General features: G+C 41.9%; 4 protein-coding genes across 14 annotated transcripts in view; 2 read left to right on the top strand and 2 right to left on the bottom strand.

The window, feature by feature from the left end:
• DOP1A (DOP1 leucine zipper like protein A) overlaps window positions 1-11,751 on the top strand; it is a 59,810-nt gene extending 48,059 nt beyond the window's left edge. For 7 of the 10 annotated variants that reach the window (XM_014263489.2, XM_088053865.1, XM_088053866.1 and 4 more), the window contains 9 exons: window positions 8-157; window positions 1,433-1,494; window positions 2,085-2,237; window positions 3,484-3,620; window positions 4,931-4,986; window positions 5,875-6,039; window positions 6,936-7,065; window positions 8,989-9,048; window positions 11,153-11,751. In XM_014263489.2, coding sequence (XP_014118964.1) covers window positions 8-157; window positions 1,433-1,494; window positions 2,085-2,237; window positions 3,484-3,620; window positions 4,931-4,986; window positions 5,875-6,039; window positions 6,936-7,065; window positions 8,989-9,048; window positions 11,153-11,458 — 1,219 coding nt within the window. In that variant the 3' untranslated portion in view covers window positions 11,459-11,751. The remainder of the gene's footprint in view (window positions 1-7; window positions 158-1,432; window positions 1,495-2,084; window positions 2,238-3,483; window positions 3,621-4,930; window positions 4,987-5,874; window positions 6,040-6,935; window positions 7,066-8,988; window positions 9,049-11,152) is intronic. The other 3 variants (XM_088053867.1, XM_088053868.1, XM_014263493.2) reach the window with 1 other exon arrangement.
• On the bottom strand, window positions 11,743-20,026 carry PGM3 (phosphoglucomutase 3). Its single transcript, XM_005518168.3, has 13 exons — window positions 19,746-20,026; window positions 19,248-19,453; window positions 18,357-18,541; window positions 17,982-18,049; window positions 17,532-17,665; window positions 17,093-17,288; window positions 16,121-16,278; window positions 15,720-15,803; window positions 14,923-15,021; window positions 14,490-14,606; window positions 14,220-14,342; window positions 13,305-13,478; window positions 11,743-12,719 (listed from the first exon to the last, which is right to left on the bottom strand). The coding sequence occupies exons 2-13, from the start codon at window positions 19,449-19,451 to the stop codon at window positions 12,633-12,635; spliced, it is 1,629 nt and encodes a 542-aa protein (XP_005518225.1). The 5' UTR covers window positions 19,452-19,453; window positions 19,746-20,026; the 3' UTR covers window positions 11,743-12,632.
• A 194-nt stretch (window positions 20,027-20,220) lies between these two features.
• Window positions 20,221-26,204, top strand: RWDD2A (RWD domain containing 2A). Its single transcript, XM_014263381.2, has 3 exons — window positions 20,221-20,366; window positions 21,192-21,410; window positions 22,837-26,204. The coding sequence occupies exons 2-3, from the start codon at window positions 21,213-21,215 to the stop codon at window positions 23,506-23,508; spliced, it is 870 nt and encodes a 289-aa protein (XP_014118856.1). The 5' UTR covers window positions 20,221-20,366; window positions 21,192-21,212; the 3' UTR covers window positions 23,509-26,204.
• Window positions 26,205-26,340: 136 nt separating this feature from the next.
• The window catches only part of ME1 (malic enzyme 1), a 153,821-nt gene continuing 153,437 nt past the window's right edge, over window positions 26,341-26,724 (bottom strand). For both annotated transcript variants that reach the window (XM_005518170.3, XM_014263648.2), the window contains exon 14: window positions 26,341-26,696. In XM_005518170.3, coding sequence (XP_005518227.2) covers window positions 26,538-26,696 — 159 coding nt within the window. In that variant the 3' untranslated portion in view covers window positions 26,341-26,537. The remainder of the gene's footprint in view (window positions 26,697-26,724) is intronic.

Below are 26,724 nucleotides of genomic sequence, written 5' to 3'. Positions count from 1 at the left end.
TGTTTAGTGCTCACAATGCATCCAGCTATCGAGCTTGTGTCCAGTTATTAAGCAGTCTTAGTGGATATCAGTATACAAGGAGAGCATGGAAAAAGGAAGCCTTTGACCTCTTTATGGATTCCAGTTTCTTCCAGATGGATGCTTCATGTGTTAACCAGTAAGATTTTATTCTTCTTGTTTATGTCAATGGCCCTTACAAATTTTATGTATTCCATTAACATATGGGCCAAAATTTCCCAATAAATCTTTACTGAGAGAAATAAAGATTTACTGTGGTTTAGGTTACCACATGAAATATGAAACCTATATAAGGTATATTTCTGTGTGCATATCTGTTTTTAAAAATAATGATCTTAAAATGAAAAATAGAAGTTCTGTGAGGAAAACATGGTTAGCATTTTGTAGAAACATAGAATGATTTCCTTTGCAAGAGACCTTAAAGATCATCTAGTTCTAATCCACCTGCCGTGGACAGGGACACCTTCCACTAGACGAGGTTGCTCAGAGCCCCATCCAAGCTGGCCTTGAACATTTCCAGGGATGGGGCATCCACAGCTTCACCAGGCAACCTGTGCCAAGGCATCACCACCCTCACAATAAAGAATTTCTTCCTGGTATCTAAATCTGCCCTCTTTAAAAGTAGGATTACTTTACTTTAAAAGTAATTTCTCTTGTCTTTTCACTCCATGCCCTTGTAAAAAGTTGCTCTTCAGCTTTCAGAGGCTCTTTAGGTACTGGAAAAATGCTACAAGATCTCCCTGAAGCCTGCTCTTTACCAGTCTGAACAGCCCCAGTTCTCAGCCTGTCTTCATAGGAGAGGTGCTCCAGCCCTCTGATCATCTTTGTGCTCCCTTTAAATGAGTCCACATCTTTCTTATACTGGGGGTCCCAGAGCTGGATGCAATACTCCAAGTGAGGTCTTAACCAGAGCAGAGTAGAGGGGCAGAAGCATCTCCCTTGATCTCTTGGCCATGCTTCTGGTGCAGCCCTGGATGCAGTTGGCCTTCTGGGCTGTGAGCACACATTGATGGATAAAATTCAGTTTTTCATCTTCATCCACCATCAGCTCCAAGTCCTTCTCCTCAAAGCTGCTCTCAGTATTCATTTGGTGCCCAGCTGGTATTTGTGCTTAAAATTTCCCTGACCATTCTGCAGCACCTTGCACTTGGTTTCATACTTCATGAGGTTTGCATAGGCCCACTTCTTAAAACTGTCAGGGTCCCTCTGAATGGCATCCCCTTATTTTCTTGGAGAAGGGGGTCCAAGAAACAGTTTCAGATCAAATAACAAGAAGTAAATGATACCTTATGAAGCAGAAAGCTTGGATTGGAAGCCTTAGCCTAACTGAAGGAGCAGAAAGTTTTGTAAATGTTCCTGAAAATTCTTGCTTTCTTCATGCTTTTCTGATTTGCGTACCATTTTCCTCTTTTAGTTGGAGAGCTATTATGGATAATTTGATGACACATGACAAAACCACATTCAGAGATTTGATGAGTAAGTATTGATATAGTAGTGACTTCTCTCCAGTATAAACATTAAATAATAAAAAATAAGTACCTTAAAGAAAACACTTGTTCAACATGTATTCCAATTTGATTTATTTGGTATTTTTTGTTTTCTTTGACTGTTTCTGGAGACCCGTAAATAACACAAAGTGAGAGAATTTGATACCATTCTGGTACACATTGAATTTTGCCTATATGGCAAAGCTGATTAAGTAGAGTGGGTAGGGATAGTTTTTGGTTGGTTTGGGTTTGAAGATCTGACACTGACTGCTTAAAAAAAAAATTGATTCTGCACATTTGAATTTTCTGAGCATCAATACATGCAAGTTTTATTTAAAAAAAAAAATAGCTAAACTCTTTCCCAGAAGCCCCTAAATCCAGCCACTATTGTGTATACTTATAGGCTTTCTTTCAACTTTTATTTTGAATTTGTGGTTACAGATTCAAATTGCAAACCATACATCATCTTAACATTTGCTTTCAAACCCCATTGTTTAAAGAAAGAGTTATTTGTGCCTTGAAGTGAAGCAGAAGGGAAATTCCTAAACTCTTGGCTGCATTTTCTCTTTTCTCTTTCAGCAAGAGTGGCTGTGGCCCAGAGCAGCTCCCTCAATCTGTTTGCTAACCGAGATGTGGAGCTGGAGCAGCGTGCAATGCTCCTCAAGAGACTCGCCTTCGCCATTTTCAGCAGTGAGATAGACCAATACCAGAAATACCTGCCAGACATACAAGGTCAGTAATCATTTAGCAGACTTCTTCCAGTTAACTATGGAATGCTTGTATGACAGAGTAACAGCAGGTTAAATTTTTATCCTGCAATATCAGTGTGTGATAGTGTTTCAGAAACAAAGTTTCTGAAAATTTTGGTTAAAATGTTTTCAGTGTTAAATGACTAGGAGATAGGCAGATTTTGTAGTTGCCAGTTGACTTTAATCCAGGTAATTTCACTGATCCATCATTTTATCCCTTGATCAGTATCCTTGGATACCTGCACAATATGTTTTGACATGAACATCTGAGGTACAAAAACCTCAGTTAGGGATAAACAGGAAAACTGACCTTGACATTTTGAATTATTGACTTCTTTTGCTGGTGTTTTTTCATGTGTCAAATTTTTCTGTCCTATTTTTCATTGAAGTTTATTTCTTATAATGACCCTTTACTTTAAGTGACTGGGAATGGGAACTGCTTGGATCTTTTATGTTTAAGATGATGCTAATAGTTACAGCAGCAGCTTTTAGATGTATCATCTTTTCATGCCACCAAAGGGACACTTTGGTCTCTTCCTCTGTATGGAAAATAAGTTGCACCAACTTTTTTGTTTCATTTGTTCTGTGATCTATTTTTCATATAATTATTTGGCTTGTTGGTTGGTTGTGTTTTTGGTGGTGTTTCGGGGGCTTTTCAAAATTTTTTTTATTTCCAGTCAAGTCAGTAGCTGAGATTACTATGTTCATGGAGTCAGGTGGCTTTACTGGTGTGAACTGCTACATGCATGTGTGTTGGTTTCACTGAAAAATTTCTTTGTGTCTGCTTCTATATATATTAAATGCCTAGAGATGATCATAATTCAATAAAACTGTATCATCCCTTTTTAATTTCTCAGGTACTACGATGGTGCATTGTTTTAATAACAATAATACATCTGAGCTGTCCAGGCTGTTTTTGTATTTTTTGTCATCTGCTAACTCCTCCTGTAATGGGTGAAACTCTGCATAAGATAAGCCAAGTTCCCAGATGCACTATTGTGTTTATGTAGAGAACTTAACCAAAGCAGTCAACCACTGTTTAGAGGTTTCTCTCTTTTGTTCCTTCTTTGGTGGAGTGGTTATTTCTTTATGTTGACAGACTAAAACTAGTAAAGGACTGGAACAGTAACACGGCAGATACTTAAAGTTAACATTGAAAGTACATGAAGGATAAAATTCTCACTGTAATTATTTGGAACTGAGGGACCCTTCTTGGCTTTTTGTTTCAGAAAGGTTGGTAGAAAGTCTCCGGTTGCCACAGGTGCCCACCCTTCATTCTCAAGTGTTCCTGTTTTTCAGAGTATTGCTTTTAAGAATGTCTCCACAGCACCTTACCTCACTTTGGCCAACCATGATCACTGAACTGGTGAGTTGTAGGTGTCATTCATTATTTAGAAGACTGATGCACATCTGAGACACAACCTCATTCCTCCTCAAGATTTTTAAGAAAATCTCTTTTAGAGATTGTACAAATAAATGTGCAATGGCCACAAATTGAAAGCTGACTTATTTTCATAGTCTTGATGTCTGTTTTTTGTGATGAAATTGAGTATCTGTTGGCTTGCACTGTTTCAACTGTTCAGCTGTTTCCTGAATTAAATTTGCATTTGCCTTCATTGTTCCCTACTGAATTGTAGTTCAATTTCTGCTTATGTATGTGTACCCTCTCCACCATTCCCACTTCTGTTCTTCTTTTTCAGTGTTGCCTGTTTTTATTTTCCTGGTCATTCTTCTTCCAGCAATGGGGATGAGAATCCATGTATAGTAGTCAGAATCCATTTTATTGGCAGTTGATGGTCATTCAGGTCACATTGTGGCTAAACTTTGTGACTAGATTTATACAGAGCTTGGCTCAGATTTCTTCTTTCTCGTTTTATTCTTCATAACAAAACAGTAAAAATATCTGTTTCCTGAGCTTCTACCTGCAGAATCTCCTGTGTTGGCTGTTAAACACACTCTTTTGGGTTTCAGCTTTGGCAGTGGGAATGGAAGAGTGGTTGGTGCATGCTGTGATCCATTCAGCCTGTTATTCAAAGTGTTCCCAAGGGACTGAATAACAGAGGGAGAAAATCAGAATCATTGCTGTGATTGTTTTCAATCTGCAGGCACCTAACCTAGCCCTTGAATAACCACAGATCCAAGAAAGAGAAAGAGAAAAGCTATATAAAATATCTTAAAGTGTGTTGTGTTAGCAATAGATGTATTTTATTTTAAGCCTGTCAATAGTATAAATACTAGAAAATCCATTCTATTCAGTGTGGTCTTCTGATTCCTGTGCTGTCCTCTAGCCTTTACACAAGTTTACCACAGTTCTGGAACTACTTTCAATTAGCAAGACTGTGATGCTTCTGGGAATTCACACCTGAGCCTGACTGTTCCATTAAATGATTCTTTATTCTCATTTTGTTTAGGTCTTGCTTTCTTTCTAAGTAGTGGAGGGGATTAGCCGTTGAGAGCTTTCCTGATCTTAAAAGAGACAGTTCCATGTGGCCTTTGTGTTATTCGGGTTATATATAAGGAATGAAAGAGCTTTAGGGTGCCAGTGTCCACTCATACGGGAGAGGAAATAAAGCTCCATACTATTTGTCTAAGGCTTATTACTCGGGCTTTCCTATAGTGTTTTCCCAAGTCACAGTCCATTAAAAATGGTATTAAAATGTAACATTTGATCTTCAGGTGCAAGTGTTTTTACTGATGGAACAGGAACTCACTGCTGATGAAGACATTTCCAGGTAAATGTATGAATTTCCTGCTTGTTTAACTTTATAAAAATCCCTTTGTATGCTGATGGGGAGTTGTGTCATTCTTTAAAATAATGTCTTTGAACAAATTAAATCCTTCTTTAAGAGAAGGACAAGTAAAGGGTAGTTCAGTCTGACTGCAGTACCAGGGACAGACTGTTCAGGACAAAACAAAAGAATTCCTGCTGTCAGATTGCTCATAAATCACTAAGGGAAATTACACAATACAAGTGTCCAAGTTCTTACAGTGTCCACTTGAATAAAACGCACTGCTGCTGCAATTAAATTATGCATGGCATGACTTACACCTTTTCTGTGTCATACACTTATTTAGAATAAGACTGATGCACTTTTTTTTGGTCTAAATAAAACCGTAGTTTCTTCTCGCATTAGAAAAGTGAGGTAGATAATTTTTCTTGTTTTGTTATCCATTTTTATCTCATCTGTTTTCTGTACAGTGTGATACAATTTCAGTCAATGCTAGCAGCAGAGGCAGATTTCTCAAAAGAGCCAGTTATTTGCCCAAATTTTGCTCACTTTTTTCCTAGGTTCTCTTTGGTTTTTTGGAGAGTTTTTCCCTCAAATAAAGTAATATCAACATGACTGACAATTTAAAACTTCCTCATTACTGGAATATCTGGGAATAAGATACAGGAATGCTACACATTCTTTATATATTGAGGTTTTATCACATATATATATATACGCACATACAGAACTGCATTCATGGCACAGACTTGTGCTGGGATTCAATTTATGGATTCAGAATTATGCTGGTATATGAAGAGTTCTGTGTTTGTAAAAGCAAGTAAGAAAAATAAAAATTTCATTGTGGCAGAAGGTTGTTATGACTCACCTACCTTCTGTAATATATTTTAGAACTTCTGGCCCATCTGTTGCTGGTTTGGAGACAACTTACACAGGTGGCAATGGTTTTTCCACATCCTACAACAGCCAGAGGTGGTTGAACCTGTATTTATCTGCTTGCAAATTTCTGGACTTGGCTCTAGCTTTACCATCTGAAAACCTGCCTCAATTTCAGATGTGAGTAGAAAACATTGTTGTTTAAGTTTTTGGGTGTTTTTCCATGCCTCTTGGTAAAATTCTAGTGTATAAAAGTCTTTGGTTTTCCATTTCCTTTCTTCCTTTGGACTTCAGCCAGGGCAGCCCATAGTTCATTCCCTCACAGTATCTGAGTGGCCCCCAAGGCAAAAGATGCTGCATATCAAATTAGTTCAAGCTGGTTTGATTTAGCCTGCAGCGAGAGATTTGTCATAATTGAGAGATGATCAGTAGCAGTGATTTATTCAAGCATTTTATTTTTAAAGTACTTAGTTGCAGTAATGCCTAAGAACTCAAAATACACCCACCCATCTCAGTGAGTAATGCATGAGACCAGAGGACTGCATGTCATCTCAGCATGACTCGCGTAATTTACTCTAGCACACTGTCTGGAAGATGTGGCAACAAACCTTCCAAAGGAGATCCCATAGGCTTTTATTGGTCAGTAGTAGGCATGCGTACAAACTGCTTCCTCAGTGCCTCTGCAATCCCATTCCATTGGAAAAAAAAGAATGCAAAAAAATTGGCATTTGCTGGAGATCCTGAGAATGAGAGGCCACAAAGGACAAAAGAAAGTATCATGCTTCTTCCTTTACACTGCACACTGGTGACTGTGTGAGGGCTGCTGCCCTGGCACGGTTCTCACGTGGGTTAGAGGCTACAAGTGCGCACACTGTGTCAGGCTGTGCCCTGTAGTGTTTCTAAATCTAATGTTGAAGGTTTTTTTCATTTATTTCTTCTTTGAGGATTGGCTTGGGTTTCTCTTTTCCTTCTTCCTTCTCTGATACTTCATCAGATTTCCTCATCCATTTATATTTTTGATTGGTCAGAAAGCATGTTCAGTACAGGTAATGTCTGCTTGTGTTATCCCATGGCAGGTATCGTTGGGCTTTTATTCCAGAAGCATCAGATGATTCAGGCTTGGAAGTACGAAGACAAGGAACACATCAGAGGGAATTCAAACCCTATGTGGTGCGTCTGGCAAAGCTGCTGCGAAAAAAAGCAAAGGTATCTTGCCTTTTTCTTTTGCTTTTCACTGAAAAGTTTCATGTACAGTAACTCACAGCAGTGTTTGGGTTTGGATACTTCAATTTTTTTTAACAATGAAAAATGGAAAAGATTTTGTCTGATGTAGGAGATTCCAGCTGGAGTAATCTCAAGTCAACGTCAGGCAAAAAGCACATGTAAGTATAGAAAACAAACAAATCAAACAAACAAAAAAACTAAGGCCCAAACCAAACAAAAAAATCCCAAAATTAATCAAACAGACAACATAAAAATTCATAACCTGCTATGATCAACATGGTTATGATCAGACTTTGGATTTCTAAATGAAAAGTATTATTTAATTAAAAAGTAAAATATGCTCCATTATCTAATATATTTTAACATAAAATCACTTTCAGATAGTCAGTCATATATGTAGATACTAGTCTGACTACTTACTTTTTGAACTAGAAAACCAGTTTTGTTAATAATAATCAAATATTTTAAAATGTGTTGTATTCCTAAACATAACAGAACTGAGTGTTGAGACTGAGCAGAGGCTGTGATGAATGAAAAAAAGCAGAGATCAGTAGAAACAGTTCTGGGGAAATCTTGGCTGCACAATTTGTAGATTGAGAGCAGGATTAGGATTGTCATAATGCTGGTGCATGGGATGTATTAAACCCCCAGTTTTGGGGTTGGAGGCCTGATCTGCAGATGAAGCTGAAGGAAGCTGGCCAAGCCCTGTCCTACATCTGCCACAAAGTAAGAACATTGCTGTCAGATATTTTGCTGCTCCTGCTGTGAGGACAGAGCCTTCTCAGACAAGCAGTTCACTGGGAAATGTTGATGGGTGAGCCAGGGAAGCAGTGAGGGAAGTGCAAACCTATATGGGAGAAAGTTTTGAAGCTTTATTCTCAGGTTTCTTTCTGTATAGATGTCTTTGTCAGGGCTGTAACACTGGCAGCTTGCTATAGCTACTGCATTTACAGTCTCAAATGTCTTCAGTGAGTAAAGGAACTACTGCTGAGATACAAGTGGCTACATAAAATTTAGGAATAACTTAGTTGCAGGCAAATCTGAACTATTGAAGCAAGGCCCACAATTATGGGGAATAAAACTAGTATCTGAAGCATATCTGCATTTTGTGTTTTATCATTTTTGAACCATGAAGATCAGACTAAATTTCTCTTCTTGCATGTATAAAGGAGTAATGAGTTTTAACTGCTTGCTCCTCAGGCATAGCCTCTAACCCTGGTGTTCAATGTAGTATCTGTTAGAAAGTTTTCACACTCCAGGTAATCTCTGTGCATGAATTTATACATCATGTGTGATTTATAAATATACATGCTGCTGGTAAGTATTGTATGCTGAGATAGATGCCTGAAGTCAGGACTCCCACAGTCTGCTTCAAGAATTCAGAAAACTTCCTGGAATTTCTGGAACCTCTTAGTCACGGCAGCAGTTGCACACTGAACCATAGGCAGGTGTATGATGATGAGATAAACATGAGATAATGAATATTGACTTCAGGCTATTTCTTCTTTATGCAGAGGAGAATACATATAGCTGTGGGTTTTTCTTGGAAAATAATGGAGAAAAATGGAGTGGATCCTTATTTTCCTTCAGGGCACTCTGACTCATGTTTAGATTCCTGTAGTATGGTGTTGCTCAAGCTCTGTTATTTGAAGGAAATGTGCTTAAAAACCTCCTTCGGCAGTGCTGGAAATAAACAGAGGCACTAAATGGCAGTGCTGGTTTCGTCTAGTAGTGTCTTGGCCATACTAGCTGGAGTATGCCGTTTCTGGATCACGGACTTCTTGGGGCGGGTGATTTTTCTAGCTGAAGCACAGCACCCAGCCAAGCAACTGCACGGCCTTCATGGCAGAGTATTCTCTTCATATATGAAATGCAGTCTGAAAGTTCTCCTCTTTCCTTCCACAGGACAAACAGGAGGACTTTAAGACGGTGGTTTTGGAGGGAATGGAGATGGCCAAGCATCAGGTGAGGGTGGCCTTTGATGCTTGAGTTGTGAGACAAGCTTGCCATAATAATACCATCACCTCAAGGCCCCAAGCACTATTTAGCATTCAGTAAGAACTAAGAGATCAGATTTGTTATAGAACAAAGCTGAGAGAATTTTGAGGCATAAGAACCGTTATTTTTGTAGAGAACTTTAATTTTTTAAAAAAGGGAATTGTTAGTTTCCTGTACAAAATAGATTACAAAAAGCTGATGTTAGTTCTAAGAAGAATTATGATTTCAAATCATTATAAAATTAAATTGTAAAATAATTTTTCTCAGGTGCAAAACACACAGTCTGTGATTGGTCTCCATCAAATTAACTGTCATTTTAAGCATCTATGGAATTCATGGTGTTTACTCAGCCAATGCTGCCATGAGGAAATGGCTTGGATGGGTTGTATTTCATTGCTCAGAGTTGGAATTTGCACATGCAGCCCTGGTTGGCTGCTTTGCTGGGGGCACATCCTGCTCACCACTGGGTAATGCTAAGCATGGTACAGAAACAGTATGGAGAAACTTCTCTGTGAATACAATGAGAAGTTTTTTAACTAGCTAGAGTTTAGCTAGAGCTAGTAGAGTTTCTCTAGTAGTTTCATTTAAAGAAGGAGGCATCAACAACTCCTTTTGTGTTGGAAATTCAGTCTTCCCTTTGCTGTGGTTCAATGTGAGCCTTTCTTTTCAGAAGACTTGTAAAGCTAAAATAGTGATCTTCTGTGGCAGGGAGCCAAGCCACCAGATAGATTCATACTGAATTTAAACCTAATTGAGGTTTGCAAATAGGTGCCCTGTAGGCTTCTCAATTGCAGGATGGCTGCTTCATTTAAAGGGCAAAACCTGTATTTGTTTTGACAAGTGTCATGTCTCGCAAAAATCTATTTATTCAAAGGCTGTGCAATCAGTGATCCTTACCTTATGCTCTGTTCCCACTGCTCTCCTTTCCCCTTCATTTTTCTGTCATTAACAAAGTGGCCCCCCTGCCTCAGCCACAGGCACTACCAGGGCAGTGGGACACAGGTGGGACAGGGTGGATCCACAGGTGGCTCTTTTTAGTGAGGCCTTTGTGCTTCTTCTCTCTTTCTTTGCAGAATAAAATCCAGTACTACTGGAATTCTACTTCGTGGTAGAAGCTCTCTGAACTGGTTTGTCAGTAACAGTACAAACAAGGTGTTTCTAGAGGTGATAGTACCTTACTGTCTAGATTTGATTGTGGTTTTTGACGCAGAGATAAAGGAAATGGGAAAGAACTGTATAAGAACCTGGATGTTGGTGCTCAGGTATTTCAGTATGCAGATATTTAAGGCAGCTCTAAGCAGGGTTACAGCAGTGTGCTGCTGCTGGTGAGCATCTGGTGTGTGACTGCTGCCTTCGCTTGTGGGGTTCCCGAAATTCTTTCCTTTGACACTCCCCCATGAAATGGAAGGAACATAATAACTGAGTTCTTCTGAGAATACACAAGGAATAACTGAGACATTTTCCTTTGAGAACAACTTCAAGTGTTTCTTGGAATGTCCATGTCTGTTATTTGTGATACTAAAAATAGCATTGCTTTTTGCTCTTCCCAAGAACTCTGAACTCGAGCTGCAAAGTGAAAATGCTTTGTATCTATTTTAACCTTCTCTGGGGTTTATTGTCACTGATGCTGGCAGTATCAGCTGGTGAAGTGTGCGTGTGTCACCAGAGAGCAGCTGAAGTAGCTCACAACTTCCAGCTATCATCAGCTTGGGCGATTTGTGTTGCCCTTAGGGTGCTGCCTGGGAGCAGCTCAACAGGGCTGCACGGTGGGGGCTGCCTTGCTTTGGGACAGCCCTGGGCTTGAGGTGTTGGACTTGAATGCCCACTGCAACTCTTGTATCAGCATCAGCTGATTGCCATTTGTCCACTCCCAGCCACTGCCTCTGTAGGGCATGGTGAGGGAGAGCAGAGGAACTACTTTGGAAGCTACACTTCAGCATTGGTGTGTTTTGTGGATAGAACAAATATTTCTGGACTTTAGAAAAGTACCATATTATACATTAGTCTTCCATTTTCACCTGTGCTTTTCCTGTTTTGTCCTGTATTATTTCCTATGTCTCTGTATTTGCAGAAAAACCCGGAGGAGGATGGCTCAGGTAAAACACTAAACTGGGAACCAGGTCACTTGCTTTTAACCATCTACACTGTTCGCAGCATTGAGCAGCTCTTGCCTTTCTTCAATGTACTCAGCCAAGTTTTTAACAGCAAAGTCACAAGCAGATGTGTTGGACACTCAGGGAGCCCTGTCCTTTACCCCAACTGTTTTCCAAGTAAGGACATAAAAATGGAGAACCTCAAGACCTTCTCCAGCAAAGCAAGACAGAAGATAGAAGAAATGGTTGAGAAGGATTTTCTTGAAGGCGTCATAAAATCATGAACCAAACTGGTACTACTCAGCCTATATGTAGTGTAACTATCTAAATGAAATACTCTATCTTTCCCAGTTGTATAGTTTTCTTTTCTTATTTTGTATGTAATGAAATACTTAATGTTGTATTTAAGTTAAATATTTGTAAATAAGAGAAGTTCTGGATGTGGCCTGAATCAAGTTTAAATATTGGTGGCTCATATTGATTATAGTGCCTACTATTTACAGTAAATGTTTTGTTGTCTTGAGTTCTGTCTTTAAAAAAAAAAAAAGAAAAAAATACAAGGTGCACATTTTTTCAATTTGTTTCCAGTTTATTTTTGTCTTCTTTTTTTTTTTGTAAGATCTATTGGAACTTGTGCTTATTTAATAACCTGTAAAATGCTATTATGGCAGGAGGTAATACAGGACTACAATGAACTGTTTGTCAGAGGTAGACACCCTGAACCAAAGTATGCCAAAGAGGATACTTGGTGTGTTTAAAACATTGCATCCTGTTGGCCCAGCCCCTTCATGGTGCTGGGGAGCAGTTAAGGCCACAGAAGACAAACCTGTCTCTGTCCCTTCCCTCTCAAGTGTGATTTTAAATACTATTACTGCAAATCACTTTCTTAATAATGTCATAAAGTTTCTAATGAAGATAATATTGCAATAATAGATTATTATTTGCAAATATTCTTTTTCATTATATTGTTTCCCCCTCAAAATGAGGTGAACTGAATCTGAAGACCTAGTGACAGCCTCTGTCTTACACTGTTTGCCCACAGATGATTGGGCTACTGGGGGATGATGGGGATGATGATTCTGCAGCAGCCACTGTGAGCAGTCACAGCAGAGCTCCAGTCATGCAGCCATGGCCAATGCTCTGAGGGTATGGGTGTTGGATTTCAGGCACAATGTGACAGTGAACTAAGCTGGGGCAGGGAGGGGCAGAATTCCTTCTGGACATGGCCATGGCTTGTCAGGAAGTTAGACAAACTTGAGGAGGGGCATACTCAACAGCAAGAGCATTTCATTAAGAGGTAAGTTGCTAAAGGAGGTTAAGAATAAGCAGAGTAATATTCCACTCAGTTCTGATCAATCCTTGCTACTCCCAGGAAAGGTTGATTCTGTGCACAGCAGCATATGGTAAAAAAAGTAATATTAAAAGATAAGGGAAGTTGTGTGCTTTAACTGCCATTCATTATATAGGTTGGGGTGGTGCTCCTTTTCCACCAGCGAGATGGAAAACAGCCAGGCTCACTTCATGGGCAAGTGCATCTGCATTCTCCTGTGGAATGTTGGAAAAGTTAGTTATGCTGCTGTCAGCACAAGAAGAATAGAGCAAATATGTGATATTAAGGCAAGCATTTCCCTGCAAATGCTGTGTTCCCTATATTGCTCCATAAGCCACTGCCATCATGCTGGTAGGAGCATGTGAAGTGGGGAGAGCAAGACCACTGCTTTTGCTGTCACCTTTAAATTCAGATCTGGACTAACTTAACAGCTGCAAGTATTTTTTTTTCTGTCTTGCCTCTTATGAAATTGTGTAGTTAAAGGCTGCTTTGGTAACTTTCTTCTTAACCCTGAGCTCGCAGAAGGCTGGTTGTCTTTTCAAAATCATCTGGTGTTAAATCTGCCTTTATAAACATTTATATTTTCCTTTTGAAGATGAACATTGAGAACATTAAACATTACTTTTCTAAATAAAAGAAAATCCAAAGTGACTTTTTTGTGATCACAGTCTTTTTTCCAAACTTAGCATTTGTTAAGTGTGATTAAATGACAAGTATGGAAGCAGATTTCTTTCATCACCCCCTGCTGGGCAGATTGTTTTATGTGAAGAAGCCCACTCATAAATGAGTCAAGCTCTGACCTGTGTGTCTGCTTCAGCATAGATTCTGACGACGTCCTCTGTTCCTGATGGGCGGACAAACGCCCGGGACAGTCTGTACTTCTTTACAAGGGCATCAATTTTCTCCTGCAGCCCCGGGGGTGTCAGCGCTCGCCTTTCTGCATCTGTTGTGTCAATAACACGCCTGTCTGCAACCTGTGGCATCAGAAACGGGATAAGACAGAAATTCAGGGTTGGATATGTTGTGCTGTCTGGAGAAGAGTTCAGTTTGGGAGCCAATAAAGGGCTGCTGGAACACTTGGGGTCCCTGGGATCCTTGCAGCATCTGTTAACCAAGTCTTGAGACGTTTCAGCTGCTCAGTTCAAAAAGGTCAGTTGTGAACATGCCTTCTTGGTCAGCTTGAAGTGAAGCTACAGCTTTTTCCCAGTAGATCAGACACTTGTTTCCTCCAGTTCCTTTAGAGCCCAGAGCTTCCTTACTGTGTCTAAGAGAATGCTGCCACACGGCACCTTCTGCTGAAGCTCTTTGTGTGAATATTGGAAAGGATACAGAAACAAGAGCTTGAACATTCAAGACAGACAACGTGGCACAGCAAGAAAAATCCAGCTGCCCAGCAGGCAGATGCCTTAGAAAACCAGGATTTTTCTAATTGGAAAGTTAAAATTTCTTCTTAAGTTAACATTTAAAGATATTTGGTCAGGTTTTTCCATTTAGCATAGTTGGCTATTATTTCATCATTTTTTAAGTTGTATTTCTATTTTAGTCCAAGTCCCTCCTCTGGGGTTTTCCCCCAGCTTCTTTGGCCTATTTCTGCCCCATCTTGGTCTGTTTCAGCTTTAAAATAAAGCTTTATCAAAATCTGTGCAGGCAAAAGATGCCGTGAGCAGGGCCCCCAGAGGCTGCTGTAGCCTGAGCCAGCGAGGCTGGTAACTCACCTGGACCTTGAGCAGCCGATTGGGAAGGTCGGCATAGAGGGCGTCCCACTGCTGCACAGTCAGACCCTTCAGAGCCAGGATTGCTTCAATAACCAGCATGTCTGAGACAGCATCGCCAACAGTCTGCCAACAGGGAGGGAAAAACACTGCAGCAGTGAAGACAGGGAGGCAGGATTTCATCAGGAACCTTCCAGCAGTCTCCAGCCTGCCAGGAGCTCACAAACTTGGCTAACCCTGCCAACACTGTGGTTAAGTTCTCTCAGTTTTTACCTGATTAATCAGGTCAATCATGTTTTCAAGCATCATTGCTGCTTCTCTTTTTTCATCATCTTTCTCCTCTTTTACCAGTTGTCGTATTTTAGTTTCAGCAGCTTTACTAAACAGCACCTAGAAGAAAAAGGTGAGAACTTGTCAAGATGAAGCCAGGATATATGCAGTAGTGAGGACAAAACTTTTACCATCTAACTCAAATAGCCATCATTAATGTTTGCTACCATAAATTTCCATCCCTCCATAAAGCACAGAGGAGCTGGTAGCAACGCTGTGATAAAGAGAGAAGGAGTAAACAATTCTATTTTCAAACAAGGAGAAAAAGTCTCATTTATAAAACTAAGCAGAGAGTGAAAAGACTTCCTTCTCCAGGTAGTTTAGCTGAAATTTTGTACATAGTGGCTGACCATATGGATTACATGCTCATACTTACTGTGCCATGTCCGTTTGCCTCAAAATAAACACCCACATCAAACTCCTGGGCCTTGTGGTGCAAGTGTTTCACTCCTGTTTTGACACAGTGCACAGGTACCTGCAGCCCAAGGGTGTGCAGAGAATGACAACAAGGTTACAGACTCTCCTCAGCTGCCTGGAACTGAGCACCAACCTGCAAGGACTGTTGCAATCTAACCTATGTTTCGTGGCCACTGAGGCCCCAGAGCCAAAATGCCCCACTATTTCTGCTGACCCAAGTAAAGATTTCATTTATTCCTGTGTAAATAAAGGCTAATTAAAGAAATAAAGAAATAAACTCCAAACCTGGAAAAATTCAATTTAGTTTATACTTTCAGGGAACACACTAGATTCACGTACAAACAGAAATACCTTCTCTCAATTCCCAAACATTTAGCTTGCTGCAGGAAATGAAACCATCAGTGTCGAAGTATCAAGGAGCCTTTACTGACACTCACTTGGATGCAAAGCTATAAAAGTCCTCCTTTTGTTTAAGTACCAAGGGATGTCATTAAACAATTTTAAAATTAAGAAATATTAAAAATATTAATATATTTTAAAAATATTAAAATATTTTAAATATTAAAAGCTGACTAGAACTTTTTAAGCTCTGCTCTCTTGCATCTCTCCTTTGCCACCAAGAATTTAGTCACTACTGGAGGTTTGAAAGAGTAATTTATTTTTGCTTAATTTTAATTTTCCTAGTAATCATAATACAGTAGAATTTAGTTTAAAATAAAAAATTTAAACTACCCAGGAAAAAAACACGGAGAATACCTTCAGTGTTTCCTGGAGGTAGCGTGTTGAATTCCCATTGGCATAAGCTGTTTGTACCACTGCCATCTTGAAGTTCTGTTTCACCTAAGCAAACCAATAAGCCAAGTTTTACTGTCCAATAAGCACATAGCCAAACAAAAAGGATAAATGGAAAGATAATTGAACTATTAAATGTAAAATTAAAACTCCTGGGTAACAGAGGGAGGCACCAGCTCACTGAGAACTTCTGTATGTTTAAAACATGAATTCTGTTCAAGTAAGGTACAGGACTGATCTGTTTTTAAAGCTGGTCCACTTTAGGTAGATGTAGAGAGACCACATACCAAGCAACACAGCTTCATTAGACTATTTTATACTTTACAAATGAAAATACCAGCATTCATTTCATATGTTAGAGTTACCTTGGCAAGAAGTTCTTTTAGGAAGATACTAATTAAAGTTGCTATTTTATCTCCATCAATCAGGTGAAAATGGCCAGCTGTGTCCTTATAATAATAAACAATTCTATCTGCATCACCATCAAATGAGCAGCATCTCTCATTGGGCTTCATGTCCAGCCCTAGTGCACAGTTACAAATGCAAGTTAAAGACAGGAAAAGAAACAAAATCAGGTCATTTGTTTCAGTGAGTGATTAGGAAAACACATCTTCTTTTCAGAGCACAGTTTTGCATACAAATGACTCAGGCACAGTTAAGGCAGGATCCAGACACGAGGCACAAGCATCCACCCCCAGCAGGTACTGCCACTGTGCTGCTCCCAGCACTGCACTTCTCCAGGACACAATCAGCGTGGGAAGGGGAAGCAACACCATATCTTGGTGTTCAGATTTGGCCAGCAGCTGCAGTGAGAGGGCAGCTGTCCAATGGAGAGCTCAGTTTAGCCTCAAATAATCTCATATCCAAACCAGCCTGCTCCCCCAGTTCTGGGATTTTCTTTTATACAATTCTCAGAAAACGGATTGAAATCATTTCCTCACTGGTTTATGTCAACGAGTCAGCCTGCTGGCACCAAGCTGTTAATTAACCCAGCCCTTCTGCAGGAACCCGGAAAAGTGTTTCTTCATAATACAAAATGGTGTAAAATAAATAACACTAAGCCAGTCCTGACTGATCTTTGAACTCTGCCAGCTTAACATTCAGAAGAAACTGTCAAATATATTTCAGCCAGTAGAGATACTGTGCTCCTCCGAGCAGTTCAGACTAACACAGAGATGTGCCAAACCTGGCCATGCTATTCCCTCTTTCTGTTGCAAAAGGAGAACCATTCATGCAGTCCCTTAGTAGGAAACAGGGAGCTTCACTTACCCAACAGTGTGAACCCTTGCCAGATCCTGCAGAGGAGGGAAAGCAATATGAAATTACTGACTACATACCTCCAGGTGGTTTCTGGTGAACTTTCACAAAATCTGCGCCACATAAGTGATTGAGTTTCTCCTTGGTTCCATCATTATATATGTGAATTAGCACCTCTTGTGGAAAGTAGGGCTTCATTTCTGATAGTTTCAGGGCCCCTATTCCATTGGCACAGTCAATCTTCAGGTGCCTTTGACTCTCTCCAGAGCAGTGAGACTTAGTGCAAGGGAAAAAGGGGCAAAGTGAACTGTTACCCTAGAGAATGCTGAATTACACCTAGAGCATGCTGAATTAGAAACTTCAGAGCACAGTTTTGCATACAAATGACTCAGGCACAGTTAAGCCAGGATCCAGACACGAGGCACAAGCATCCATCCCCAGCAGGTTAACAAACAGGCTAACAAACAGAAGAGATTAATTTTGTACATTTGCATGAAGAAGACAACACCTGCTATTCACCTGTTTTATCAGTTCCATAAAAGCTTTGGACAGTTTTTCATAATAACCTTCCAGTGTTGCTTTTCCATACTGCCCTTGGGTGTTTTGACAGCAGACCATGTAATGGAGCTGTGGTGTTGTCACCAGACCATAATCTAAGTGTGAAAAAAAAGGAACAATATTCAGAATAGAATCGCAAAGTAATTATTGCTTAAAAGGTGTACAGTAAACAGACAAATGCAGTACAGGAAACACATACGAAATTTTTCAAGTTGTCTCATGAAAACACAACCTTCCCCTGCCCTGCCTTGCATTAAAGCCATACAACCACCCTGAAACAAGATTGTTACAAGCAAGGATGGAAAAGTGCTGGGCTGTTGCTTTAGGGCTGTATAAAGAAATCACATTTACATAAAAAAAACCCCAAAAACAAACTTGAAATGAGATCAGAATTGCAGAAGTGTAACCTACCATGGTACTGACCACCTAGAACCTGGATACCATCTATAACTGACTGGGACAGCTTCTCGCTGCTTGGCCTGGAAAACAACAAGTACAGCTGATAACCTTGGCAAAGGCATTTAGCTATGGACTTGGGAAGGAAGCACATGTGGAAGGCAAGCTCCCTGTCAGAAGATTTAGACTCACTGTGAAGAAATCCAAACCTTTTTGTGTTGTAGGCAACTCCCAATAAAAGCCAGTTTGAAAGCAAACACCCCCAGGGATTGCAAACACATGTAAAGTGCTGGACACAGGTGGACATCACACAGTACCCACACAATTCCCCTGAAGGCAGCACTGGTATTTCCATAAGAGCAGGATATATCTATAGCCTTTTGTCATTACCTGGTGTCTCTACCAATAAAAACTGATGCATCTTTGTGGAGGTTCACTGCTGCTTTTTGGCAGATTTCCATTATCACTTTCTGTAATTCTTGCTCCTCTGCATTTGCTAGTTGTGTGGCATACTCTTCCCAGGAAGGATGCAGCATTTCTCCAAGAGGATCCACCAGCTTTACACCATTGTCTTCCTTAGCAGAAAAAGAAAAGAACAAAAAATAGTAACTCTAAAAGTGGGGAATTAATAAAACTTCTTTGAAGAGACAACACATGGTTCAGTCACATTGCTTAAGAGTTGAGAACTTCAGGGATGCAATAGCTTTGATGTTTATTTAAACCTCCAACGAGCCCCCAAAGAAGCATATAACATATATATATGAAACAAGCAGATTGAATAACCAACTCTTTCTCCCTTATAATTTTGGTATGAAATTCATTTGACATTAAAATTACATAAGGGGAGATTCTAAAAACCTTCAGTGCTCCACAGCAGTAGTCTAAAGTCTAAATGCCTGATTTGTAATCACTGCATTTGCACGTTTATTTTTAAAACGTACAGATTTTACTCAAAGGTTCTTCTCTTCTCAAGGTTACTCCTAGCTTCCCAACATTAGGAAGTTACATTGCAACATGAAATGTTTCCTATGTTACACCATTTCCAGGTGAGAAAAAGTCCTGCTTCTGTGTAGAGGGGAAAAATAACTTCAGATAGATCAGAGATCATATTTACAGGGAGCAGGCTGAATCTTTAAGCAGGTCCAAGTGTCCTCAGGATCTGGTCCTTCAGTGCTACGATGAGCTTTGATTCCAACAATTTGATCACATCTTTCCACCCTTCTACCAGAACACATCATTCCACCGAACTGGTCACATGCTCAAGGAAAGGGCAGTTCTTACTTCAGGGTTGTGAGACGCTGTAACCATGATGCCAATGGTCGCTGTCACTGCTTTGGACCTGAGGATCGCCAGGAGGCCCATGCGGAACACGATGTGATCCAGCTGCTCGGCCTTGGTGCGGAATCCAGCGGTGCCATACTGCAGGGTCAGCCCGGCAGGCTTGGGGTGCAATGCCGAGTACTTCCTAAGGGCTTCAGCATCCATTTCTAGAGAGGGAAGCAACACAGATGGAAGTGAGAGAAGACGAGCCGCTGTAATCAGTTTCACCTTCTGAAGGCTGCGGGTGCCTTAAAGCGCTGCCATCAATCCCTTGGCGGGACCGCAGGGGGACCAGGACCAGGGAAGGAGTCTCTACACTCCCTGGAGAGCACCGGATAAGCAGAGCGTGATCAGATATAAGCACATCCCGCAGGGACGAGGCGAGGAGAGCCACGATTCCCAGTCGGCTGGATCCAGGGATCCTGACAGGTTCGGGCAGCGGAGCTTCCCGTTTCTCACCGTGACATCAGCTGCGGCTCCATACACTGATTTCCGAGCCCAAAAGCAGCGTGTCCTGCCTCCCCAGGCGCTGGCAGGGAAGCCCCCAGCGCTGTCCCCGGGATGCTGCCCCCGGTCGGCGGCTCCGAGCGGACCGGCAGACGGACGCAGGCCGCGCGGGCGGGGCGAGCCGGACACACGGCCCCCGGCACAGCTGCTTCCCTCGGGACCCCGCGGCGATGGCGCCCGGACGCACCGGCTGGGGCGGGACGGGGCGGGATGGCTGGATGGGATGGGTGGGACGCGACCCCGCCGGAGCCGCCGCCGCCCGCCCCGCACGGAGCAGGCGCGGCCCCGCCCACCAGCTGCGGAACTGACCAATGGCTGGCCGGTGGGCGGGGCACCGCCCGCCGCGTGGCGCCCGGGCCACGCCCCCTCCCGGAGCCGCCACCGCGCAGGCGCCGCCCCGCCCATGCCGGGAGCGCGCGGCGGAACGTCCGGGAATGGCGGCCGGCGGGTGCGGTGGGCTGGATGTGACAGCCGGCCTCACACGGCGTCACCGACACCGCGCCTGGATTACACAGCTGTCCCCACAGTGCGCTGCTTTTGGCTGGGGCGGGGTTAATTTTCTTCCAGTGGCTGGTACGGGGCTGTGTTTTGGATTTGTGCTGAACACAGGGTTGATAATGTGGAGATGTTTCTGTTATTGCTGGGCAGGGCTTACACAGAGCCAAGGCCTTTTCTGCTTCTCGTACTGCCAGGCTGGTGGGGGGCTGGGGGAACCTGGGGGGAGACACAGCCAGGACAGGCGACCCCAGCTGACCAAAGGGACATTCCAGACCATGGAACATCACGCTCAGTGCATAAAGCTGGGGAAGAAGGAGGAACGGGGGAATGTTTGCAGTGATGGCGTTTGTATTCCCAAATCACCGTGAGGTGTGATGGGGCCCTGCTCTCCTGGGGATGGCTGAACACCCGCCTGCCCACGGGAAGCTGTGAATTCATTCCTTGCTTTGCTTGTGTGAGCAGCTTTTGCTTTCCCTATGGTACTGTTTTTATCTCAAACAGTGAGTTTCCTGCCTTTACCCTTCCGATTCTCCTCCCGGTCCTGCGGGTGGCGGAGCGGCTGTGTGGGGCTTGGCTACCGGCTGGGGTTGAGCCACGACACCCAGACAACACCGGGTGTATCTGCTGATAAATAACACAAATGATGTGTCACTGCCCACGCACATCCACGCGGGACTCCATTCCGTGCTCTTTCCCATCCCTGAGCCGGCAGGGAGCCCGCAAGGCTCCGCCCGACCACCCCTGCCCGCTGCGGGGCTGTGAGGGCCCGGCTGCTGAGCGCTCGGTCCAGCCGTGTTTAACCAAATTCTGCCCTTAAAGAATCGTGGGGCTTCCTTGTGGTGCCGAACATGCTCAGCATGTGCTAAACCCCAGGGTTTGACTCCAGCCCTCTCGTTCCAGGCGTGCGTGGAGGGCAGTGCGATGGCTGCCACGGTAAAAGAATGCCTGGAGCTCCAGCTGCTGGAAGTGGAAATGCTCCTTTCGATGTTTCCCAAAAGAGGAGAATTCAGTCTGGATGCGGATGCCGTGCCCAGCATCCAGCGCTACCTGAGGAATGCTGACCGAGCCCTGCCCCCGCAGCTGGAATATCGAATCGCTCTAGATGTAGGGGAGGCGAAGGTGAGAGCTGCCAAGGAGACTTGTTCATGGGTGGTGGTGTCTTTACTCCTGCACACACTTGAAAACTCTGCCCAGAAAAAAGGGGGTAAAAAAGCCACCACATGTTTGTTTGCTGTTTGAAAAATCAAGAGTAACAGAAAATCTTGGCTGCTCCTGACATCTGCATTAGAAATATAATAATGTAAAAATAGCCCCAAATGGCAGAATGGAATTACAAGGAGTCACAAGAACACAGAAACAAAACCAGCCTATGAGCAGAGAAACCAAACTTGCAGTATAAGGAGTTACAACAGTTTAACTGACTGAAGAAAGGGATTTAACTAATTGATGTAAATACTTGCACAGAGAACACAGGTCTGAGTGCAATGCAGTGACTAGAAACTGAGAACAGACAAACTCAGCCTAAAAGCCATTTTCCATGGAATTAAGGTAATCAAACATTAGAACAATTTACTGGGTAATGAGAGGACATTTTTTTGTAATTTTAGGTACAAGCTAAGGTACAGTTATTTCTAAAATGCACCCTTTCACCAACCTTCAGAGAGAAATTTTAGGGACCATGTAGGGAGGGCTTGTGTAGGCTTTTTCCACGTCAGTTTATCAAGGATCTTGGAAAGATAATTAGTCATTTCATGATTCACTTCTCTCTGCAGGACTAATCATATGATTGCACACTGTAGTGAGTACCCCCTAGCAGTCTACAGGAGCTTGAAGCAATGAGGACACATAAATCCTTTCCTGCTCTTGGACTAGAAACAGGGTTCAGCTGCCAAAGAACTGTGGTGCTCTATTTGAAGGCACTGTGGAAATAATCAAGAGAAATTCAACAGTCCAATGTTCGTAAGAGATCAGAGAAGATAATCTAGAGGTCTCCCTGACCTGAAACATACATATATTTTTTCATCCCCTATAATCCTGATTCCTCTTTATGGTGAATACTTGCTTAAAATAATGGTAATGCACAGAATCATAGAATGGTTTGGGTTGGGAGCAACATTAAAGATCAAGTATTTCCAACACTCCTGCCACTGTGTCTCTATATAAAGTAGGTGCAATCACAAACACCATTTCATGTAACTCTTGGCCTTTTTTCCCAGCAGCTGGGCTGAGTTCATTAGTTATGTGCATTTGGTAAGGGATGAGATTCTTGAGGATAACTGTGTACCTTCTCCCAGGCCATAGCCTTAGTTCTGTGAAAAGCAAAAAAGCTGTCTGGATAACATGGGAAGTATGATACAACAGAAGAAAAGGAACAGACAAAAGAATGGGTTATTGGGACAAAAGGGAAGTGGAAATAATTCCAGTCAGTAGGATGCTGCAATCTTAATTACATCTCCTCATAATCTGCCACTGACAGGGAAGAAGAATCTAGAGTGTCTTCAGTAGCTGCAGAATTAATTTGCTCTGTGTGTGTTCTGTTTTAAAGGTGGAATTGCAGGTTCTCCTTCCTCATATGTACCCTCAGGTGGCTCCTCAGCTCTTTGCCAGATCAGATGCTCTGCACAGACAGCAACAGTTGCAGCTCAATACTGGTCTGGAGTCTCACATCAGCTCTCTGGATTCAGGAGATCTGTGTGTGTGTGAGGCTGTGCAGTGGGTGAAGGACAACAGCCTGCCTTTCTTGGAAAACAGTAAGGCCTCGTCTGAGTGTGCTTCTAAAGAAGTCAAGGTTAAGGAAACGCTGCATCGCATGTGGATCTACAGCCATCACATCTACAGGCAAGAACTGAGGAAAAAGATTTTTGACTGTGCAAAGAAGTTAAATCTGACTGGCTTCTGCCTAACTGGTAAACCTGGCGTCATCTGTGTGGAGGGACTCCGAGAAAACTGTGAAGAGTTCTGGCGTGTTATTAGATATCCCAACTGGAAGCATATTTCATGCAAGCATGTGGAGAATATAGAAACGGAGGGAAGCATTGATAATCTTCGTCTCTTTCACAGTTTTGAAGACCTACAGTTTCAGGCACATGGTGATTATGGCCTGAGGAATGACTATCACATGGATCTTGGCCAGTTTCTAGAATTCCTGAAACAGCATCAAAGTGGACACATTTTTCAGATTTTATTTGGTGTTGAAGGAAAACTTTCAGACAATTAGAGAAACTAAGGAGTTCTAATTCTGGAGAGCAAGAGGTATTGCTAACACTGAAATATTTTGCCCTACAGCTACTGTGAAAAGGGAAGCTTTAACATCTGAGATGAATGGTTCAAGTAGTTAATCTCAGCTTTTGTGCTGAACTGACATGTATTTCTGAGATGTGTTCACTGGTTTTCTAAGACTAAAACTGGTATTTGTCTCTGTGAGCCATGCCTCAAAGCACTTAGAAGGTGATAAACATTCCACAATGTGTTAGGAATTATATACTTCTGACTCCTCTTCTGTACTGTACTGTGTGAATTCCTTCCCATCTCATATGAAACTACTCCATATGAAACTACTCTCTTTCAGTTTAAAACATTCCCCACCTTGTCCTGTCACTACATGCACTTGTAAAAAAGTCCCTTTCCAGCCAGATCCTTGTAGGCTCCCTTCAGGTACTGAAAAGTGCTGTAAGGTCTTGCCAAAGCCTTCTCTTCTCCAGGCTGAACAATTCCAGTTCTCTCAGCCAGTTGTCATAGGAGAGATGCTCCAGCCCTCTGATCCTTTTTTGTGGCCCTCCTCTGGACTTGCTCCAGCAGGTCCATGTTCCTTTTATGTTCGTGTCCCAGAGCTGGAAGCAACGATCTGAGGTCTCACAGAAGTGGAATAGAGGATGAGAATCACCTCCCTCAGCCTGCTGGTCATGCTGCTTTTGATGCAGCCTAGGATACAGTTGGCTTTTTTGGCTTCAAGTGCACATCACTGGCTCATGCTCAGCCTCTTGTCGACCAGTACAAAGTCCCTCTCCTCAGGCCTCTCAATCCATTCTCCACCCAGTCTGTGTTTGTGCTTGGGATTGCCCCGACCCAAGGGCAGGACGACGAACACCATGAGGCTTGCACAGACCCACCTCTCCTATCCCTCTGGATAACATCCCTTCCCTCCAGTGTGTTGACTGCTGCACGTAGCTTGGTGCCATCAGCAAACCTGCTGAGGGTGCAGTCGGTCCCACTGCCCATGTCACTGCCAACAATGCTAATAGCAACCCCTGAGGAACATCACTCCCACTGGTCTCCACTTGGACATTGAGCCATTGACTGCGACTCTGCAACCAACCATCCTTACCCAGCGAGTGGTTCATCCATCACATCCGTGTCTCTCTGATTTAGAGACAAGGATGTCATGTGGCAAAGTGTCTGTCTGGGTATGTTAATAACAATTTCTCATCTGTTCAATTCATGGCATTTTATGTTTACATTGTTAGCACATTGGAAATGAAAATGGGTCAGATGAGACAAAGTTTAGTTTTCCCCACTACGTTACATAAGGAAATACATGTAAAACACAGAAAACAGGAAAAATCTCCTATATATATACATATATAAATATATGTATTTTTAATACTACATAAAAATACAAGTAACTTAAAGAATCTTTATGTCAAATCAGTATGGAGAGAATGTTCCAATAGCTTGTAAGAGGCAATGCTGTTAGTGGTTCTTTAGGCAGCGTTTTCCTGAGGGGAAGCATGCTGACTTCGGATGTGGATAGTGAGTGTTGCAGTTTGTAACGCATGTTCATATTTAAAGGTCATTCATATAACATGTAGTTGGAGAACACTACTGGAAAGACCCCAGCAGCTGTGCCTTGAAGGACCACCAGCCCACCACCTCCCACTCTGTGCCCGAGTGCTTAATGTGAAAATGGGTACCAAGCAATAAAAGCAGACTGGCTGCAGAGGTCTGGCTGACTGACTCCAACACCCAGGCACTCCACAGCAGCTGTTCAAAGACTGTTTCAGCACACTCAGCTGATGACAACATAAATAACAGATATTATTTTATTTCAAATGAAACACAAGGAAGTGTTTTAATACCCTTCTCACAATAGCAGTACATTGAAATGCAGAGGATGGCACTGAAATGCAGAGTGTTTCTGGTTGCTCAGAATATGATTAATGTATTTTCCTTCACTGTGGTATGTGTTCTGTTTGTGTGATCATAACTTCTGCCAAAAGCACAGTGAGGCAAAAATGCTGGCACGGTCCCATTAGGCAGTGAGGGAGAAAGTACCTCTCTGAATTTGGGCTGTAATCTGCAGCTGTGACAGACCTGAGGGGCTAGACAAATAAAATTAATATTTGGTTTTCTAGAGATAATCTCTCTAGTAAAGATTAGAGAGAAACAGTAGAAAAAATGTTTAAGTAACCTTTGTTTCCAGAACCATCCAGAAAATATATTACATTTTTCTTGGAGTGGTAATTGTTTAACAGCTAGTAATTCCTCAAAGTCTATTCCTGGCATTTTGATACTCCCTTTTTGTCAAGAACATGGAGTTCAAGAAATTAGGGCAAACATTTGTAATGGATCTGAACAATGGTTATCTTGGTGGGGGAATGAAATCCTTGATCTTATACAGGTCATTATGCTTAGCTAATGTTAAATGTTAGTAACATTAAATGTTACTGTTAGTAATGTTAAAATGTTCTAATTAGATGTGAACAAAAGATTTTACAGGTTTGATTTTTTAGAAAATTTTCATTTCATAGCTCCATACAAGAGTGACCAGTAAGGATTTTCTCTGGAATAAAGTAGTCTAACCTTATGGTTGTTTATAGTTTGAGGTCTTTTTTAAATAATAAGTTCACAAATTATGCAAATTACACCGTGACTGTAATGGATAAAACACCAAATGCATTTTTTAAGTGCCCATTTATCTGCTTAAGTTCCCACTGATGTTTGTGACAAAAGTCTTGACTCAAGATACAACCACTTTTTTCAAAAAGATCAGTCAAACTGTAGTGTAGGATATCTCAGTTAAAATAACAATCAAAATAGCCAAACACAAATATACTCCTTAGATTAACTTTTATTTTCTGATGTATAATTGTCGATTTCTTGATGTGAGTTTCTAACCAACTACTATGAATTAGAAAAAGTTTTCTGCATCTTAAAAAATTAGCTATTCTTAGGCTTTCTAGGCAGAAACAACCTCAATATTTTAATGCTTTTTAACTGCAGCTGGTTTGTTCATTCTTCATTAAATATTTACAGTTTCACTTTCATGGCCTCCTCGGGCCAGGTGTAGGAGTCAGCCACAAAGCTGTTGTAATCAGTACTGTACACCTGAGAGCGTATGAAGGCTTCAAGGTCCTTGGGCTGAGGATAGATGGAGGCAGTGTTGTTCCTGTAGGCTTTTTCTGCAATCTGGAAAGATGCATTAAAATCGTAATTA

The sequence above is a fragment of the Pseudopodoces humilis genome, chromosome 3 (genome assembly GCF_049639895.1).
Source record: "Pseudopodoces humilis isolate 2021_Gansu_Grassland_sample_001 chromosome 3, ASM4963989v1, whole genome shotgun sequence".
Lineage (NCBI taxonomy): Eukaryota > Metazoa > Chordata > Aves > Passeriformes > Paridae > Pseudopodoces > Pseudopodoces humilis.
This window is presented reverse-complemented; position numbering and strand designations above follow the sequence as displayed.